The sequence below is a fragment of the Neovison vison genome, chromosome 5 (assembly GCF_020171115.1).
Source record: "Neovison vison isolate M4711 chromosome 5, ASM_NN_V1, whole genome shotgun sequence".
Taxonomy (NCBI): domain Eukaryota; kingdom Metazoa; phylum Chordata; class Mammalia; order Carnivora; family Mustelidae; genus Neogale; species Neogale vison.
Genome location: NC_058095.1, coordinates 152,105,704 through 152,122,171, shown reverse-complemented (window position 1 = coordinate 152,122,171; position 16,468 = coordinate 152,105,704). Strand labels below are relative to the sequence as shown.

The following is a 16,468-nucleotide window of genomic DNA, read 5'->3' as shown; positions in this document are numbered from 1 at the left end:
ATGAATTGTTTAATTGTGTTTGGGATTTCGGTCAAATGGATGAATGCATGTGGAAAACGAACTTATCTGATCGGAGAATATAATTTAGCAAAAAAAAAAAAAAAAAGGGAAAAAACCCCACATACTGATAAATACTGTGTGACTTCCTTTGGGTCATAAAATTCACTGGATAATAGCGTTAAAGGGCTCGCCCCGGGGTCTGTTCAATGCGGTCTGGACATCCGACTGTTCTTTTATGCTCTGTGGAAAAGGCTGGGACAGACTTTTCAAGGGAGGGCATTGAAGGCTCCAAGCCAGCCTTGTGAGGAAATAGTAATTTTGCTTGAACAGTGGCTTGAACATCCTAGATTTTATCAGATGAGTAGCATTTTATGATGGGACAAAACATAATTGCTTGTTTAATGGGCTTCTGTTTCCTTCCCCTGGGTCATTGTTAATGAGAGATGGTGTGGCTTCAGGAATGACATCAAGTTAGCAGCAATGGGCTGGGTTTTTTTCAAAATGGCAAATGCCACGAAGGAAGAGAGAGAACAAATGTAAAACAGTAGTAATAATCCCCATATTTTCCGAGTCCGTGTGCCGATCATTTTTCTGCCTCCCCCCCCCCCCCCCCCCCCCCCGCCACGTATACACACAGGTGTATGAGTTTTTGGTCTTTGACCAGGACCTTTGATGGCACCGTCCTCATTTTGTAGTTGCTGAAGCTGAGGCTTGGAGAGATGAAACAAGTCACCTAAACCTTTGCGGCTCAGGTTCGGTTTTGGCCTGCCCCTAGATTCTGTGCTTTTCCACGGGGCCACGATGCCTCCCAGCTGAGCAAGCGTGTAAGGAAGAGCTTTTAGCATTGGGTAATGGAGGCGGAGACCAGCGTGGCACTGGTGAGAAGCTCGAGGCCAGAGACCGAGGCAGGTGGGCCATGGCAGGCCATCAGAAGTCCTGCTCCAGGACAGTGTTGCGTGTGCAAGAACACGGGAGGGATTTGGCAGTTACAGTCCGGAACTGGGTGGCACAGTCCATTAAGCGTCTGCCTTCAGCTCAGGTCATGATCTCAGGGTCCTGGGATCGAGCCCCATGTCGGGCTCCCTGCTCAGTGGGGGGCCTGCTTCTCCCCATCTTCCCCACTCTGCTCATGGGCTTTCTCTCTCTCTCGGTCCCTCTCTCTCTCTCAAATAGATAAATAAAATCTAAAAAAAAAAAAAAAACAAAAAATCCAGAGCTTGTTTCGAGGACCTTCAGTTTGAGCATTGAGCATTGAACAGGCATTCCCACGGAGTAGCAACAATCCCTTTAAAAGGGGGAAGAAGTCCTGAGGCAGACCACATGATCGACTCATTGTGGAGTTCGCGTGTTGTACCACGAGCAGGGGCGTGGCCAAAGAGGCCAGCGTGTGGTTCCCATAGCTCTGTGTCGCCCACTTGGGAAGGGTCCAACCCTAACTGGGTACCAGTAGCTGAGGTTTTCCTTCTCATGCTTACACCTCTGCCTTTCCCGTTCGTAAGCCATCTGGGAACCCTGGTCCTTGTCATGGCCCTTTGAATGCGGGTGGTTGTGTGTGCCTAGGAGGAAGGATTTTTTTTTTTTTAAGAGTTTATTTATAGGAGAGAGAGTATGAGAGGGGGAGGGCCAGAGGGAGAAGCATGACCTGAGCCGAAGGCAGTCGCTTAACCACTGAGCCCCCCAGGCGTCCCAGGAGGAAGAATTTCTAAGAGTAAATGGTAAGTACTGACAGTCTATATGGCCAGTAACATTCAGACAGATACACGTGTCCCCACATCAGGAAGAGCATTTTCACATACAACAGAAAGCTAAACTTTTGCCTCCCCACACTGAGCCAGTTGCAAATGATATGTTTGACATTGACCTCTAACATGACAAGATAGATTATATTCGATTGCCTAAGAGGCTAGGGGGGCATTCCTGAAAAAAGGGGAATTAAATTTATTTGTAGCTTGAATAGATGTCACTTTAAAAATAATGAATAGATTATATGTGTGTGATTTTTTTTTTTTTAAAGATTTTATTGATTCGAGGGCAAGAGGGAAAGAGAGACTGCACGAGCAGCAGAGGCAGAGGGCGAAGCAGGCTCCCCACTGAGCAGGGAGCCCAGCACGGGGCTCCATTCCAGGACCCTGGGATCCTGACCTGAGCCAAAGGCAGATGCGTGACTAACGGAGCCACCTAGGGGTCCTTGTGATTTTTTTTTTTTTAATGTTAAAAAAAGTTGGGTAATTGAAGGAGGTGGAATGCAGCGTATGCAATAAACAGCGCTCAGGCGTTTTCTCTTGACTTTCATCAAGTTCAGCTCTCAATGCTCAGAGCACTTAGGCCAGGGCTGGGGCTGTTTCTCTGCATGACCTTGCGTTTCTGGTGATCGCTCAGCCCTTTCTGTTCTCCCGGATTTGAACGTCTCTGCAGAAAAGCAGATGTTGGGATGGGTGGCTGCCGTTCAGGGTTTTCTGCAGGGACTGATGCTTTTGCCAAAACCACGCAGGACAGCTGGACCCGTGTGTGGGCTGTGTTCTGGGGCGCCGTGGATGGGCACACACCCTGGTGGGAAGGGCGTCCTACAGGGCAGGTTTGTGTTCAGCTGCTGCATGGCGTGGGGACGTGGAGTCTGGGCCTCTTGTTCTCCTTCCCTCCTCGGCAGAAAAGGAGGCCAGGGTGCTGATGTCGTTGAGAGTGGAGTCCTGTCCCCGGCGTTGTCACTGTGGAACGTCCCATTAACCTGCCTGCGTCTTTGCTGCCTACGTCCTTGCTGCCTACTGCAAATGTGGACATTGGGCCAGAAGATTTCCAAGAGGTTTTGCCACCGTCCTGAAATGCCCTCTGTGACTCTGTTTAGGGTTGGTAAAGGCTTTAAGAATCCAGAACACCACCTGCTGAGTTAGGAGATCCTTTGCTCATCTCCTCTTGGAATTTTAGTGTCAGTGTATGTACATGAGATGACCACAGAGGATACAGGCTTTCTGGAATGATGTTGTAGATACAGAGATTGCATACACAGTGGGAAAGCTCTGGCCTTTGGGTATCTTGGGCATTAACTTGGGGTGTCTGTTTCCTTTCTGATTCAGTGGGGGAGGTATGGGACTATCGTCAAGATGGTGGGCAGTACCTGTAAAATGCAGACATGCCAGGGTTTTGATAAATGGTGGCTATTATATTATAGCCCTTTTCTCTAGAAACCCGCTGGTTGAATGCCAAGGCCCCGGAGCAGACAGCTGTGGGCTGCACCCCAGTCTCTCTGCTTACCAGCTGTGCGATTTGGGTTCGTTGAACCTTACAAAGCTTCAGTTTCTTCCGCTGGGAATGGAGATGATCATCCCAATGAGGTGTTTCTTAGGATGAAAGGCAATAAGGATCCTACAGCACCTGATTTCTAGGGGCATCACAAGCATTTTGTACATGTTAGACTCACATGGAAGAGATACTAGCTCTTAACTCTAAGAGTAGCCAGTTTTGGGTAGAATCACATCCATAATATGTGACACGTTAGAAAAAAGGCGTTTGAGTCTAGACCCACCCTTTGTCTGGGTGCTCTAACTTAGTTCATTACCTAAGTCCCCAGTAAAAATACTGTTCTGACATAAGCGATGGATCTTGTGACATTTGCATATTCTCTTTTTCCACTTGAAGACATTTTAGCATTTTTAGGCAATACATATTTGAAGGTATAGCATTGATAAATTCAGGTTTAATATTTTCCCACATAGATCATTTGAGTTTATAAGCCTCTCTCGGGTGCTCACAAGCTTATAGTTTCTTTTCATATTTGCTCCATTTCTGCCAACTTGGACATTTTCTTTTCCGATAACCTTGACGGTTGTAGAATAATTATGGTTTTATCTTCATTTTTTTCTCTCTCAATGGGGAAAACTGTTACTCACCTATGACCTACTAGGAAATCAGTGAGTACAAAAGGGGCATAGGAGGCTCAACGAAATAGGGAGAATAAGTTTGTGTGTGCAGAAGTAGAGGTCATCAAGTCTTCACTAATTTTGATATTTTAAGGGTGGCTCAGTGGGTTGAGCCGCTGCCTTCGGCTCGGGTCATGATCTCAGGGTCCTGGGATCGAGTCCCGCATCGGGCTCTCTGCTCAGCGGGGAGCCTGCTTCCTCCTCTCTCTGCCTGCCTCTCTGTCTACTTGTGATCTCTCTCTGTCAAATAAATAAATAAAATCTTTAAAAAAAAATAAATAAAATAAAATAAAATTTTAAATACACTTTTAAATGTACTTTTCAGCGACCCCTTGGGGCAGCATGATAAGGAAGGAAGAATCAAAGGCTACTACACATTCATAGGAGCTTGGTTCAGATTCCCCATCCCATGTTAACAGCTGACGGCCCTTAGACCATGATGTAACCTGGGCTCAGTTTCCTCACCTGTGAAATGGGCCAATACTTTGCAGCTTGTGAAGAGTTGGGAATCATCGTTACTGGGTGTCCAGGTGTACCAGGCTTCGTGCCTAAGTCTTACCATCAAGGAGCTGGGGAGAGAAGCTGTGCACATGTGTACAGGTGATGAGGCAGAGATAAGGTGGGCCCTTCATGAGAAATACCATGGGAATCCAGTGAAAGAGGGATGACTTCTGATTTGGGAAATTCAGGGATGGTTGCATGGAAGAGAGTATTTGAGCTGGCTCTGGAAGGACGGGGGAGGTTCTGACAGGCCATGATAAGAGGGCCAGTCATGGAAGAAAAGTTATGATCTGGGCCTAGAATTTCTGCCGTTTGACTCTGGGATCCAGCCCTCCTTGGCCCCCAGGCCTCGTAACGGACTATCATAAACCATCAACATTTGTTCAGTCGTATTTCTGCTGAAGTCTCCACCATCACCAGACCTCGGTAGGTTTCTGGCTTGGTGACATCAAAAGAGCAAAGCCATTTCTTGGCTTTTCCTCTAGTCTGCTGTTAGTGAGAACCATTAGAGACAGCATACTTGGGTAAATGTCAGCATACTTGGGTAGATGTAACTAAGGTGGGAACACCTTCTGCTCACTGGAGAGACTGGAAATAGATGCCCAACTCAGGCTCTTCCCTTTCGCCAAACCAGACACCTGTGGTTAGGAAATCAGCCTGGCTCTGATTTTTACCTTATGCTCTTCGAAATATTTTTTCTCTCTGAGGCTTGTCCGTAAATACATTGCAAAGTCAGCATCACACTCCCAAGTCTTACTCCTGGGCTCAGAGAGTTCATTCCTTATTCCCTGACTGTGCTACACGCCAGGTACATTTGAAGGGCCTCCTGCAGAGAACGGCCGAGATTGCTTTGGTGCAACCTGGTGCTGTTTTTGGAAGGACAAGAAAGCCACAGAAAATCAAGGCTTAAAAATGAAGAACGCTTTCCCTGGACTGTCAGCAGTGAATCGAGGCCAAGTAAACCGTGTGGGGGTGGGTGGGTGGCGGAAGGCGGGGAGCCTACTTCCCGATGGCCCGTCGTTCTGCACGGAAACCAAAAGCAAGAGATAGATGGTGTTGATGTCTGAGCTCAGCAAAGACGTGACGTGAAGTCATGAATTTTCACGATTGAGCAATTGCTGTCTTTCGTTTATTGGCATCCAGGGAGCCTCCGAGCGCATGGGGAGTTCTGAGTACCTTTGTGGGCTCTCAGGGTGGGTGAGGATGGGGGTTCCGCACTCTCTTTTCCAGCTCCTTGTAGGGGGTGTGCTCTGCGTGTTGTGATTCACACTGAACGAGGTCCCATGGTTGGTTTGATCAGAAAACATGTATCTGTCACTAACAGGTTACAGTGGATATGTGTCCTTTTCCCACATAGAGAAGGTGTTTGTCCCCGTGTCTGATTGTCACGGCAGCCTGGAGCATGGCCATTTTTGTCTCCACATTTTGTCAAAGAGGAAAAAGAGGCCGTAAGGAGGTCAGAGGAGTTGCTTGTCATGGACATTCCAATGTGCTTTCTCCTCAGATTGGTCAAAGTGGAGGCCAAGCAGTGGGTCTCCCGTGTAGAAAGGTGTCGCTGTGTGTTCTCGGGCGACACTTGAGAGGTGTGGTCGGTAACCAACACCCTCCCCCGAACTCTGCTTGTCTCCGCCAGGAGCCCGAGAGCTTCGGGTAGAACCTGATAGGTTGCCAGGTCTTCACGTCCAAGCTCATTGTCTGTGGCTTTGAGTTTCACCTGCCTTGCCTGGAACGAGCGTCTCCTTAGTTTACTGATAGGATCAGTGTCCCTCGAACACGCTGTGACTTCCCTTCTGTTTTTCCTGCCAGACTGTTCTTTCTGCTCTTGTTTCTTGAATGATTCTCATCTGTCGCTCTGTCACCGCGCCTTCAGTGTGAAGACAAGGGTCAGGTGTTCACCTTTCTGCGAGGGCGAGAGGCTGAGGCGGAGATCAGCACACTGGCTGGTTGAGATAAATTTATTCTTTGAGAAACTGAGTCCCAGGGCTCCTCAGGCCATGGGTGGCTGCCGGCTGTGACCAGAAGCCCCAGCACCGACGTCCAGATGCGCACGTCTGGCCGCAGCCTGGTGTCCCCAGTGGGCATCTCGGCTGGCCTCCACTGCCCCCTCCAGCTCCGTAAACGGTGGGGCTGTTCATCCCCTTTCTCCGTGGAGGACAGGGCGTCATTCCTGTGCCACCGCCACAGCCCGCACCCACTCATCAGCAGGTCTCCCCAGCTCTGCTTTGAATTTTCTCGGAAACGTGCCCACTGCTCTCCACGTCTGCTGCGCCCGCTCTGGTTCTAGCCACTGTCTCGTCTCAACCTCCAGCAATACAGGCCCGTCCTCATGTGGGCCCGGCTTCACCCTGTGCCCCCTCCCATCTGTGTTCCACGACGAAGCAAGAGGGATTCCTGAAAAACTGAGACCGGGTCAGGTGGTCCTCCCCATGGCCCTGCCTTCTTATCTCTGCGCTTGCTCTCCCCATTTTTTAAAAAAGATTTTATTTATTTATTTGATAGAGAGAGACACAGCGAGGGAGGGAACACAAGCAGGGAGAGTGGGAAAGGGAGAAGCGGGCTTTCTGGGGAGCAGGGAGCCTGATACGGGCTCGATCCCAGGACCCTTGGATCATGAGTTGAAGGCAGATGTTCAACCCTCTGAGCCACCCAGGGGCCCGGCTCTCCACATTCTTTTTTTTTTTTTAAAGATTGATTGATTGATTGGTTTATCTGACAGAAAGATAGCACAAGTAGGCAGAGAGGCAGGAGAGGGAGAGGGGGAAGCAGGCTCTCCGCTGAGCAGGGAGCCCAACGTGGATCTCGTTCCCAGGACGCTGGAATCATGACCTGAGCCAAAGGCAGAGGCTTAACCCACTGAGCCACCGAGCGCCCCTCCTCATTCTTTACTCACCCTCTTCCGCTCGGTTGGCCTCCCTGCTCGTTCTTGCACCCACTGGGCACCTGTCTGCCCTGTGCCCTTGGCTCTTGCTGGCTCCTGCACGTGGCACAGCTTCCGGGTCCTCACAGACGCCCTCGTGTGTTTGCGAAAGCCCCTCGGCTCAGATCCCTTCCTGACCCCCATGTAGGACTTTGTCCCTGTCCCTCTGTCCCCCAGGCAGGCTTATTTTTTCTTTTTAGTACTTAGGACTTGCGCTCATGCTAATTGTTCATGTTGTCAGTCTCCCTCCATGGAAACTCTGGGGATTTTGTGTTCTTACTACCAAATTCATCGCGCCCTGAACAATGCCAGACATGTAGTCGGTGTTCAGTAAACATCAGGTAAGATGGTGAAATGCACGAACACGGTGGGAAAAGCTGCAAAACAGAAGCAAAAAGCCCCGAGTTTTTTCTGGAAAGGTTCAAGGTTACCATTTAGTCACTTCGAAGTCGACCTTTTGCTGTCGATCACATACATGTATGAAGCCCCGTGCCGAACATCTCTGGTGACTGGAGAACACGTTGTAAATCTTTTTTTTTTTCCCCTTCTGTCTCCATGCAGGATTTGCAGCTTTTGGAGGACGGAGATTTAACCGTGATAGGTGATCGGGGAGCCACGCTGAGCGGGGGGCAGAAGGCCCGGGTGAACCTCGCCAGGTACCCACAGTTTTGTTGCATGTGTTCTGTGCGCTGCTCCCGGGGTGGCCGACTTGAGACCACCTGCTGCGGGGGGTGGGGGTGGGGGGGATGGGGCGCGCCTCACTATTTCATGGGCTCTTGGCGTGAACACGCCCCAGATTGTTGAAGGCCACCACGACTGGGAGACGGGATCCCGGGAGCCTGGAGTGTTCTCCTGGCCCACGTCCTCTTCTGTTTTCTAGAGCAGTGTATCAGGACGCAGACATCTACCTCCTGGACGATCCTCTCAGTGCAGTGGACGCAGAAGTTGGCCGGCACTTGTTCGAACTGTGAGTTGGTCCGTGTTTGTCGTTGCTGCTTTTGAGCCATCCCGTAGAGTTTGGGGAAGAGGGCTTAGGGAAGCCGCGGTGCTTTGAAGACTCGCTTGTTCTGCTGTGGTGTCCCTCCTTCTTCTCCCTTCCTTCCGTGGAAGATCCATTTCAGAGAAATCTTTAGAAAATAAAAGGAAGGCCCAGATGGTGCTCGCTGTGTGTGGCGGGAGTGGAGGACAGGCCTTAGGGGGTGAAGAAGTGGGGGCACCTGGGTGGCTCAGTGGGTTAAGCCTCTGCCTTCAGCTTAGGTCATGATCTCAGGGTCCTGGGATCGAGTCCTGCATTGGGCTCTCTGCTCAGCAGGGAGCCTGCTTTCTCCTCTCTCTGCCTGCTTCTCTGCCTACTTGTGATTTCTGTTTGTCAAATAAATAAGGTCTTCAAAAAAAAAAAAAAAAGAATTGGATGGCAGTTGTCCCCTTGCTGCTTACCTTTGATAACCAAGACACTGTTGATGGGCTAAGAAAGCAGATGTGCACTTTTTGTATCGAAGACCGGGACTCGGGAACATGACCCTTGGCTCCCGGTTCTTTTCCTTCATCATTTTTGCCAGTGGCACCTTAGAAATGCCCGTGTCGTGCTCCTGTGGAGTGGCCTCGCTGGTTTGTGCTAATGACCCTGTAGGTCAGGAAACCCCCGGTGAAGCCTAGCGTTTAAAAAAATGTCTTATTCCATATCACAGTGTGGCTCCCGGGTTCTTACTAGAATCACTACGTAAGACCCCCACAGGGTTAACTTGAACTTGAAACCAGATATCTAGAATCGAGCTCCCCTCCTGACTCTCACTTTGTGTCTCTGGAGTTTGGTTTTGATGGCTCTTGGTTCGTCACCACCCGACTGAAGCAGAACAGCTCTGAACCTTTTCTGCACAGAGCGTAAGCTAACACGTGGCCCGTCTACGTGGAGTCTACGCTGCCCTACTTGGAAGCATCGTGAGCTTGCTCTTGCTCAGATGGCCTCTGTGTCTACTGCACTTACCTTACTGTCGTTCACCTCGTCGAAGCCAGTGAGCGCTTTGCATGCACTTCCTGAAGCCCTGATGTGTGCACCGAGGTAGATGTTCTTGCAAATCATGTTGCCCAAAACATCTCCATTTACAACGGAGGACTAAAGCCAGAGAAAGACAATTTCTCCCAAGCCTGGAGGCTGAATGTCTAGACGAGGGTGTTGGCCTGAGACCTCTCTCCCTGGCTGGCTGATGGCCACCTTCAAGCTCTGTCCTCACATGGTCTCCCCTCTGTGCCTGTGCACCCCTCGTGGCTTTCTCCTTAGGACACCCCCCTTTTTTTTTTTAAAGATTTATTTATTTGGGAGAGACCATGTGTACGTATGATTTAGGGGAGAGGCAGAGGGAGGAAATCTCAAGCAGACTCCCCACTGGGCCCGGAACCCAAAGTGGGGCTCAGTCTCATGACCCCCAAGACTGACCTGAGCTGAAATCGAGAGTCAGGTGCTTAACCGACTGAGCCATCCGGATGCCCCATCTCCTGATATCCTAATCTCTTCTAAGGATGCAGGTCAGATTGGGTAAAGGCGCACCATCAAAGCCTCATTTTTAAAATTTAATTGCCTCTTTAGATGTCCTGTCACTAAAAGAAAAAAAAAAAAAAAGATGTCCTGTCACTAAATTCTAAAGTACAGTGGGTTAAGGCATCAACATGTGAATTTTGGGGTTGTGGGGTGGGGAGACACAATTCATTTAAAGTCCTCAGTAGCCAAGTAAAGAGATTTTAGCAGAGTTAGCTGTGTGGGGCAGCTCTGAATTCCGGATGCAAGGAGCCTGGGGCTCAGTGTCTCCTCAGAGAGGTTCCTAACATGCTACCCCGTTCCTCCCCGCTGAATGCGAATGTATGAAATGCTTAGATCCGGGATGACGGCAAGTTCTGGAGGGGAATGGTGGTTACGGTTGCACAGCAGGGCGAGTGTCCACACTGCCACCACTGAGAATACAGACTTAAAAGTGGTTGAAACGGTAACTGTTATACAGATTTTACCACAATTTAAAGAAAAAACTTATGGCAGTAGTGAATCGATCAGAACGCGGAGAGGCAAGCCCTGACACTTGCTGTGGCCTCCAGCTCTCTGAGCTGACCCCTCCTTCCCTTCCCGTTCTGGTCCCAGCTTGATGAATTTTCCCTCAGGGAGGTGCCCTGTGGCTTGTGACTGAATTCAGTGACAGGGCCCAGCGCTGTGACAGAGACTCCCTGCCCCACACCCTCGGGGGTGTGCGGAACAGCCCAGCCTCCCTCCCCCTGGAGCCTCACCCTGAGGTCACGATTGTGTGTCACCCCATCCTGGGTGGGTCCACACCAGCTCCCCCTCACTCCGAGAACACATTCCACTGGCCATTGCGTTTGTGTCACTTGGGAGGAGAGAAGAAGGCGTTCTCCTTTGCGGGGATCAGTGTGCTGATCACAGAAGCTCCCCCAAATTCTTCTTTGAACGTGGGAAGTATTTATATAAAGTCCTCCCACACCTTTCGTGTTTAATGGCTTTGGATATACACTTGATAGAAGCGAGCTTGTTAAAATTGTTGTTTGCTAATCAGAACCACATTCTTTGGGGAAACGTAGGGCAGGGAGCACGAATGCAATTGAGGAAATCACTCAGCAGCAGCTGGAGAATGTTCTCAACGAGCTAGAAAATTGGACCAAACAATATGCTATGAAAGATGGCGGTTGTGTTGAGCTCAGTAATGTGAAGTGTTTTGTATTAAAAGTGAATGAATTACACTTCTACTCTCCATTAAGGGTTTACTTCGGTCGTGAATATATATATCCAAGGTCATTAAGGTTTGCGAGTTTCATGACGGTACGTTGTAAACATTGACGTGGGTCCTGTCACATGTGGTGGGGAGGGGGGGTTCAGAGGCCCTTAGGTGAACGGGTTTTGGTCTAAGCTGTTCTAGTGGTGGAGCTTGTCGTATTTTAGAAAGCTCCCCCCACCCCCCTGTCCTGCATAATCAGTTCTTTGAGTCTGTCCTGATGGGATCGCCCCATGCTGTCCCTGCTCTGTTCGCCTTTGTTGTCCCAGGCCTTCACGTGCAGGTGCCGTTCCGCTGGCCTCAAATGCTGACCAAGGTCCTTTGCCATCTGCCCCATCCCCTGTTCGCACACATCTACCATGTGCCCTTGTGTCTTCTCCCAGCCTGTAGTGTCCTTTACTTGGTCCCTGGTGAGTCGTCCCCCCCCCCCCCCACTCCGGTCCACCCACTCCATGGTGAATGCACGAAGGCACTGGGCGCAGGTGGTTTCTGTCCCAGGAGATGCCGCCCCTGTTGTACCTCCCTGCAGGGATGCTCCATCCAGATAGTCTCACTGTCCCTGTGTCCCTTACCTTCCAGATCGCAGCCGTCACCTTGCTTTGTCTTCATGGCACACATCCCTCCCTGAGAGTACGTTTTCTGTATTTGTTGAATGTGCCTCCCTCCGCACTGTGCAGGGCGCTCTGTTTTCTTGTCCTGTGGCTGTGTCCTCTTCGCTTAGATCAGTGGCTGGCAGCTCACCTCTGTCGACGGAGTGAAGGAGGGTAGTGACTCTCTTTCTGGTACCCCTCTACCTCAGCACATGGCCCCTCTTAACACCGCCCTTCAATAACTTCATACTGAATCGCTCTCTCTCTTTTTTTTAATGGCATGACTTGGGATTTTTTACTCTTAAAAATTTGGCAAATAGAGTATTTTCCTGGGGATGTTGATTAAAAAGCATATTATAGAGGGCACGGATTGCATGGAGCACTGGGTGTGGTGAAAAAATAATGAATACTGTTTTTCTGAAAATAAATAAATTGAAAAAAATTAAAAAAAAATAAAGACCAAAAACATAATTTAGAAAAAATGTAAAGCCATCACCTAATGGCTTCATCGTAATTATATTCCTTTCTCTGTGGTGGGTGTTAGGAGGAAAATATTGTAAAACTTTCGCAGGAGCCCAGCTTGGACATAGAGACCCATCAGATTCGGTTAATACCCCGTCAGGGACTGCCAGCATGGAATTTTGAATTAAGGAGAAACAATTCCATTAAATGCTTTAGTGCTAAGCTGGAAGAGGGGTTTGCTTGGTCAGCAAACTTAGGATGGAAAGCCACACCGGGATCCCTCAAAAGGGATACAGTGCTTCTGGACACAAAGAATGGGGTAATGGTATTTGTGTTTACAGCCTGGGGTCTTCTGATCTCAGGCCCAGTCTCGGAAGTGTCCCCATAGGACTTTGCTGTCCTGAGTCCAAAGCAAAGGGCCCTTTGTGGTTACGGAAGAGGGTGAGCAGACCGTTCACCGAGCGGAACAGTGCTCTTCCCACAACATGCCCTGTGCGTTGTCAGCAGCCGTATTTTGAGATGAAGGAACCGAGGTTCATAGAGGTCTGGTAGCTCCCTGACCTTGTCAGGCTTTGAACTTCAGTCTGGGTGCTTCTAGAACTCTCCATCTGACCTACACGCGCAAGTAGAGTGGCCCACATTGCTGAGATTTTCTCTGCAAGGGTTCGGGGGCCCAGGGCCTGTCCCTGGGGCCCCGCCTGTGGTCAGGGGGCCCCCACCTGGGCCACCCACTTAGCTGGAGAGGGTGCAGACCCTGGTGGAGTGGCGCTTCTAGGGGTCTACATTTAAAATGAGCAGTTTGAGGGGTTACTGTAGAAAAACACCTGAATACTGAGAGAACTGGCGTGTCCTTTGAGCCATGGGATGATTTCCACTACGATTTGGGCCATTTGCATTCTCTTCTTTCATACTCCTTTTGGGCAGGTTTTCAGTCCTAATGAAAGGCGATGTGCTCCCAGGATGGGACCGTGGGGACATTGTAGATACTAAGTAAGGCCATGCCAGCGTTTGTCTTCTAATAGTATCTGGGAAGAAGTGTCTAGAAAATGCACTTTGAAGGTGCTTGGGTGGCTCAGTCTGGTAAGCATTTGCTTTCGGCTCAGGACATGATGCCCAGTTCTGGGTTCGAGGCCTGCAGCAGGCTCTGCCCTTGGCAGGGAGTCTGCGTAGGGATTCTCCCTCTCTTGCTCTCGCTCTCTATCCCGCAGAAAAAAATCTCAGAAGAAGAAGAAAATGCACTTTGGTGCAGGTTACTGAGGAGTTAGGATTTTCTTTCGGCTGGTATATATATATATATACATCACAAGTCCTAATCACCTAGGAGACAAAAAAGGAAACATTTTTGTATGACATAGATCCCTCCTTCTCCCATTCCTATACAGGGATGAAATAACTCGTATTTTCGCTTAGTCAGGTTTGGAATCTCAGTATTGCTCAATCGTTTTCCATCATGAAATATATAAATAATTGTTGAGTTTTAGTTTGCGGGGGGGAGTACCCTTAGCACTTGGTGGCTCCTTCACTGGACTGCTTTTTAGAATCTCTTAGCAGAGCTAGACTCACGTTTGCTGCTGATAGATGTGGGGACCTGGTTGGGTTCATTGATTGACATTTATTTGTATTTGATTTGTATTTGAGCTGGTGCTTATGCCACAGATCTTTGACTCCTGTGCTGTCTTTGTGTCATTGTGTTTTCAGAATGTGTGTTTTCCCGTTTGGAGCACCCCCATTAACGCGGTTTCTGCATACTGTACCTTTTACATTTATAGGTGTATTTGTCAAACCTTGCACGAGAAGATCACAATCTTAGTGACTCACCAGTTGCAGTACCTAAAAGCTGCAAGTCAGATTCTGATATTGAAAGATGTAAGTAATTTCTAGAAGTCGGTGGAGCTTGCTAGCACTCAGGTGTGTTGAAGGTGAGACCTCCCAGCAGGTCTCCTCTTGGGTTTGTGCGAAACGCCCTCTCCTTCCTCACTTCTGTGTCCCGCTCTCCCCAGAGCTCATACTCATGCCTTTTGAGCATGAATCCAAAGACATGCAGAAATGGAACTATCGCATTCCGAGCCCTGTTACACTCCAGCAGATAAAACTGCTACCTCCGAGTTATAAATTATAGCCATTCTGGCTAAATCGTTGAGGATAATGATGCTATTTTATTGAGAGGTTCTGTTTTCCTATTCTACGACGTAAGTTAAATTGTATTTTTTTGGAAATTCGAGCTACTAAGACACGGTTGTGTCTCTTTGCCACCTGCCGTGTATTCAGAGAGTGTCCGCCATCGGTGGCGGGCGTGGCTGGAACGCTGAGGCCCCCCTGGTGGAGACGTGCTCTCCAGGGTCTCGTCAGGTGCTGGTCTCCCAGCACAGGGCTTTGCGCGTGCCCAGTACTGGGAGAGTCTGTGCAGTAATAAGTCAGGCCAGTCCCCGCCATCACGGAGCTTCCATCCGTATGGGGAGAGATGCAAGGAAGGAGTTGGGTGAGGGGCGGCTGATCTCATGACTGCCTCGCTGGGGATGCGGTGCCTCAGGGGACCTGAGTGACACAAAGGTGCCGGCCAGGTAGTCACCTAGGGGAGAGGCAGCTGAGGCAGGGGGACCAGCTGCGGGGCTCTAAGGAAGGACCTGACCTGGCCTGCTGGGGGAATGGCCAGGGAGCCATGCCTGAGGCAGAGGCTATGGGGAGTGTGAGGGAGGCGGGCTTGGAGCAGTGGGCTGCTGGCCTGGTAGTGGGTTGGAAGCCACTGGGCAGTCCACAGCAGAGGAGGGATACGGTCTGAGGCATGGCTTGCAAAGATGCCTCTTGACGTTTGCTGGAGGGCCAACAGCAGAAGCAGAGGTCTCCGTAAAGTTCAGAAGACGGATGCGTGGGCTCAGGCGGCGTGTCAGCGTCAAGAGCGGCCATCATAAGGCACCACAAAGTGGGGGGCTTCATCTCCAGAAGGGTATCCCCTTCACCCTTCTGAAGGCTACCAGTCCAGAACCGAGGCCCCGGCAGTGTCCTGCTTTCCCTGAAGGCTCCCGTGGAGAATCCTTCATTACCTCTCCCAGCTTCTGGTGTTCGCCGGCTGTCCTTGCTGTTCTTGGCTTGTAGTGACGGCCCTATGGTCTATAGCTCTGTAGTCACGCGGTGGTCGCTGCGTCCGAACTCCTCCTCCTCCATCCGCCATATTGGCTTTGGGGTCCACCCTACTCCAGCATGACCCCAGCGTCATCCCATCTACAAAGATCTGTTTCTAAATTAGGTCCCATCCGTAGGTATCCTATTTGGGCCTCAAATGTATTTTCTTGGGCGGGGGGCACCATTCAACCCCCAACAGCCAGCATGGGGTTGGAGGGGGCGATGGAAATGAGTAAGAATTTTCCGACCTTGGTGGTGGTTTGATGTTTCATTCCTTGGCGTGTTTGCCTGAGAGCCTCAGCCCTCGGTTATTAACTCTGGTCTGCTGCCTCGGGCCCTTGGTCAGAGCCTTGCTTCCTCAAACCAGGTCCTGCTCTGTGGAGGAGGGCAAGAGCGCAGAAACTGCCTCTTTTGAAGCAGTTCCCCGTGTCGGCCCTTCTGCGACCCTCCGGGACTAGGAAGCTCTGACTGCCTGATCTGGAGACACTTTGTCTCGTGTACAGAGGGCAGAAGAGAGTCTGGTAGAACCCCAGAGTGGGCGGGACTATTGAGGACAGAACCAGGGGCAGGAGAACAAGCTGGTCAGCCAGTCCCCTCACTGCTAGTTTTTGAGGCCCGCACTGCCGGTTTCAGTACTCGTCCACCGGATGACTTGGATCCCTTCCTAATGTTCATCTGGTCCCTCTCTAGCCGCCGAGCAGTGCTGGCTGTCCTCGCGTCCCCCGGGAAATGGCGGGTGTGGGGCTGCTGACCGAGTTGCCGTCTCCCTCTAGACCCCTAGTCGTTTCCTTGTGCACCTGTATTTCCTGAGTCAGAAGTGGTAATTTCATTAAACAAGGCATATGAATTTTGCCTCCCAAATGGAACAAGACACACACTATGTCATGAATAATTTTTTAATTCTCCAGGATCAGACTGGTTCCCAAAAGCTTCGTTGTGTTTCTTTCTCAGTGGTCCACGTCAGGGCACGGGATGGGCAGGGTACCAGCCGGGGTCCCAGGCTGCCTCCCTTGCCCTGGCCTGCCGTCCCCTGAGCCTTTCCTCCTTTGCTCTGTGTGGCACCCTGAGATTTTGCCCAGGATTTTGTCTGCCACTGAGTAGAACCGCTGCGTATTCTTTCCTGGGGTTGAGAACCCACAGAAGACACCTGCGCATTATTTCCCGTGACTTGGTAAGGAAGGGAGCTGTGTAGTC

At 50.2% G+C, this 16,468-nt stretch overlaps 1 protein-coding gene across 3 annotated transcripts in view; it reads left to right on the top strand.

Annotated features, from left to right (window-relative positions):
- The window catches only part of ABCC4 (ATP binding cassette subfamily C member 4), a 243,967-nt gene that overhangs the window by 90,870 nt on the left and 136,629 nt on the right, over positions 1-16,468 (top strand). For all 3 annotated transcript variants that reach the window (XM_044249963.1, XM_044249962.1, XM_044249964.1), the window contains exons 12-14: positions 7,894-7,988; positions 8,213-8,299; positions 13,924-14,020. In XM_044249963.1, coding sequence (XP_044105898.1) covers positions 7,894-7,988; positions 8,213-8,299; positions 13,924-14,020 — 279 coding nt within the window. The remainder of the gene's footprint in view (positions 1-7,893; positions 7,989-8,212; positions 8,300-13,923; positions 14,021-16,468) is intronic.